This window comes from Cyprinodon tularosa, unplaced genomic scaffold (genome assembly GCF_016077235.1).
Source record: "Cyprinodon tularosa strain WSP-4 unplaced genomic scaffold, ASM1607723v1 ctg4, whole genome shotgun sequence".
Classification (NCBI taxonomy): domain Eukaryota; kingdom Metazoa; phylum Chordata; class Actinopteri; order Cyprinodontiformes; family Cyprinodontidae; genus Cyprinodon; species Cyprinodon tularosa.
Genome location: NW_024039118.1, coordinates 933,686 through 937,244, shown reverse-complemented (window position 1 = coordinate 937,244; position 3,559 = coordinate 933,686). Strand labels below are relative to the sequence as shown.

General features: G+C 38.9%; 1 protein-coding gene across 1 annotated transcript; it reads left to right on the top strand.

Moving 5' to 3' along the window:
* Positions 1-908: 908 nt before the first annotated feature.
* sox32 (SRY-box transcription factor 32) lies at positions 909-3,335 on the top strand. Its single transcript, XM_038297978.1, has 2 exons — positions 909-1,250; positions 2,422-3,335. Exons 1-2 carry the CDS (start codon positions 977-979, stop codon positions 3,084-3,086), a joined length of 939 nt encoding a protein of 312 aa, XP_038153906.1. The 5' UTR covers positions 909-976; the 3' UTR covers positions 3,087-3,335.
* The last annotated feature ends 224 nt before the right edge of the window (positions 3,336-3,559 follow it).

Below are 3,559 nucleotides of genomic sequence, written 5' to 3'. Positions count from 1 at the left end.
ATACTTTTCAGATGTAAATCCCATCTATGCTTACTTTCACATAGAAAATAACATTTAACTAAAATATGTTGACTGTTTCTTCATTAAGAAGACAAACTATCAAAACTTAAATATATATATATATTTATATTTGAGAAAAATTCTAATGAAATTTTGAAAATTTGATAGAATTTTCCAGCAGTTTCGATGCTTAAATTAAACTTGCAACCTTTCTCTTAACTCTCTAAACCTGATAAACCTTATAAAGTAAATTTTCTGGGGGTTTTTTCCCTTTAAACTAATCACCCTCCCTTTGCACAGAGTATCATCTTTCTTTTTTTCTTCTTGAACGCTGAGCAAATATTTGTGCGCTTTAATCGTGCAATAAACACACGCCTTGATCATGTTGCGCTCTTCTTTTGTGCCAGCCCTGTAAAATGTACTTTGACAATGGCCGATAAGAACCGAGAGGCTCAATGTAATTAGTAACCAGCTCTACGTGCAGAAAAACTTTGTTTCCTCTCCCCGCCTCTAAAAGCTCCTATGATTCTATGTCCAGAAAGTAAATGTGCAAATTGATCAGGGGAAACGCATTTAATGTTAGTTTTGAAAGGCACAATAAAAAAAAAAAGTAGAATAAAAATAAAATAGATTAATTTTGTTTTTGCAATTTGATTATTTTTTGTAGATAAAATGGGGAACGGGTAAATATATAATTGAGTTATGGTGGTAGGCTAAATGCCATATATTGGTTAATTTTTTTATTTGTGTCAGAATCGTTTTCTATTTTTATTTTATTAAAGTTTTAAGTCTGGGAAATGTTTAAGGGCCGATTGAATGGGGCGTGATGGGCTCCATCACCAACCTGAGAATTCACACCTTTAATCCACTCCTCCCGGCATCCCATTGGTGGAGCGGCCTCTTATATCCCGTCACTCGTCATCACCTGGAGGATGACAGCGGCCTGCAACCAGAGCATAAAGCATCAAAACAAACCATGCGTTTTAATGCGGCCCCTCGTTTGCAGCAATGCGTGGAGAGTGAGGACGGAGAGCAGATGAGCGAGGTGCGCTCCCCCGGTTCCAGGCCATCCAGTCCTCTGTCAGTCCACTCGGAGTCCAGCTGCGCCAGTCCAGAAGCGAAGGCCACCCCGGCGCAGCAGAGGGTCAGGAGGCCGCTAAACGCCTTCATCATCTGGACCAAAGAGGAGCGCAGGCGGCTGGCGCAGCTCAACCCAGAACTGGAGAACACGGATCTCAGCAAAATCCTTGGTAATACTGTTGATTTAATATTTCTTAAAATCAATGCAGAGCTTATACCACTACCTATACCTTTTTTTTTTTTTTTTTTTGGTTGCTCAGAACAGCATCCAACCTAACATATATTCTAAATTTAAACTGATTAAAACTATTAAAATACATGAAAAATGCTCTAAATGTATAAATGTGAAACTCCATCTAGATGAGGAAATATAACAAAATAAAAAATGGGTTATTGATTTGATTCAATGAAAAAAACGGAGATAATCCGTTATTTCTATTAATTCTAAAAAAACAAACAAATTGAGTTTGCCACAAATGTTGAATTTTTTGCATAAGACACACATTTTATAAGTCGAGGAATGGTTGCCTAGTGATGCAATGCTGTATCCCATATTATTAAAAAGCTAATTGGATGGAAAGATGATAGAGAATGGTGCAAAAGCTAATATATTTTTTATTCCCTGAACGAAGAATTTTGATGTTTCGTTACTTGTGAACAATTATGCATTATTGATAGAAATACAGGAAAATAGCAATTGGAATACATCACTGTACCAATCAACTTAACATATACATTTTTATTTTCAATTAGGTGCTGAAATTGATTAACCCATTTAAGATTTTCCCATTTATTGAGACACACCAGTAGGCCTAGTCTATAACTCTCATATGCTTATATACAACACTCTAATTAACAACTTGTTTAGCAATGACTAATATGTGGCCATAACATTACATTTCTGGATTCAACTTTTCTGTATTCATACATTTATTTACAGAGAACAGAGTTTTGAATTTTCACCAGCTGCAAGCTCTAATATATCCCTTTGCAAGTAAGGAACTGTAGCCTGACTTTCTGAATCGATTGTCATAGTTAGGGTAGAAAACATTCTGGAAACCTCACAATTGTCCTCCTAGAGATCACTTTAACCCAGTGGTCTCAAACTCCAATCATCTTTGCCTCAAAATACATGAAGCTAATATGAGCATATTTAGATCTGCATAGTTTGGTTACATGCTGGTGATGTTGTTTAGTCATTTGGCTCAGTTGTGAAGGGCATGGGACATCTCTAAAAGTTGCATAATAATGTGTTTCACAGTTTTGAGTAGGAGGCCATTGCTTTAACCAAATCATTGAGCGTATACAGATTATTCACACCAGATGATTCTCTTCTTGCAGGAAAAACATGGAAGGCTATGCCCCTGGCAGAGAAACGTCCATACATGCAGGAAGCCGAACGTCTGAGGGTCCAGCACACCATTGATTATCCCAACTACAAGTACAGGCCTCGTAGGCGGAAGCAGCTAAAGAAGAGCCCCAAGCCCCAATCAGCAGAATCCTCTCAACATTGCAGCTCTGGATTCAGTGTTCCCTACAACCTCACCTATCTGCTTCAGAACCACCAGCAGCAAGCCTTCCAGAACTCACCACCATTCCCACATGCATCCCTACAGTCTAACAGATACATAAACCCAGCAGTCGCTCACTCTGAAGTCGCCAGAGCAGCAGACACTTTCTCAAGCAACCCAGCTGTGTACTCAAACCCTCCTGCATACCAGGCAGATGCCCAAGCATACTTTCGTTCTCACAGACATATGCTGCATGGTTTTTCCTCTTCTGCAGGTTCTCTTATGGACCAGAGAGAATCTGAGGGAACTAGAGGGAAGGCCTTTGGGCTACAGCAGTGCCCAACAGCGCCCTCCTTGGAGTTTTATTTAGAGCAGATTCAACTGGACATGCTGTATGATTTGGACCGCAGTGAGTTTGAGCAGTACCTCGGTCCACAGCAGCATGGGTCGGAGCCAGTAGAGCAAAGCTGCTATAGAGGAGAACACTCTGTGTAAGAAAGACACTAAATATGGTGTATTTATTTAAACTGTATCATCAGTCCTCCTTATATTAATTGATATTATTGCATAATGGATGTATGTGTTTAAACCGCTCATGTTCCTACAAGATAAGTTTGTTGTTTGACAGTGTTAAGATTTTATAATAATGAATCAATAAATAACTTTAATTCAGTTAATCGATTTCTTGTCAATTTGATAAAAAAAAAAAAAAGTACTCAATAAATGTCTACGATCTAGAACCAAATGCCACAAGAACCTAATTTAATTGATTAAGTTGTAAAGGTATTTAATACTACATTTCGTAGTCGTGGATCTCTGCCCACTGGTCACCACCAACCCGTTCACGTTTCTAACCGGTTTTCCCCACTCAGTGACACACCCACTGAGAAGCCCACTCTGGTGATTGGCAGCTCCATAGTCAGAAACGTGGCATTAGAGACACCAGGGACCATAGTCAAATGTTTGCC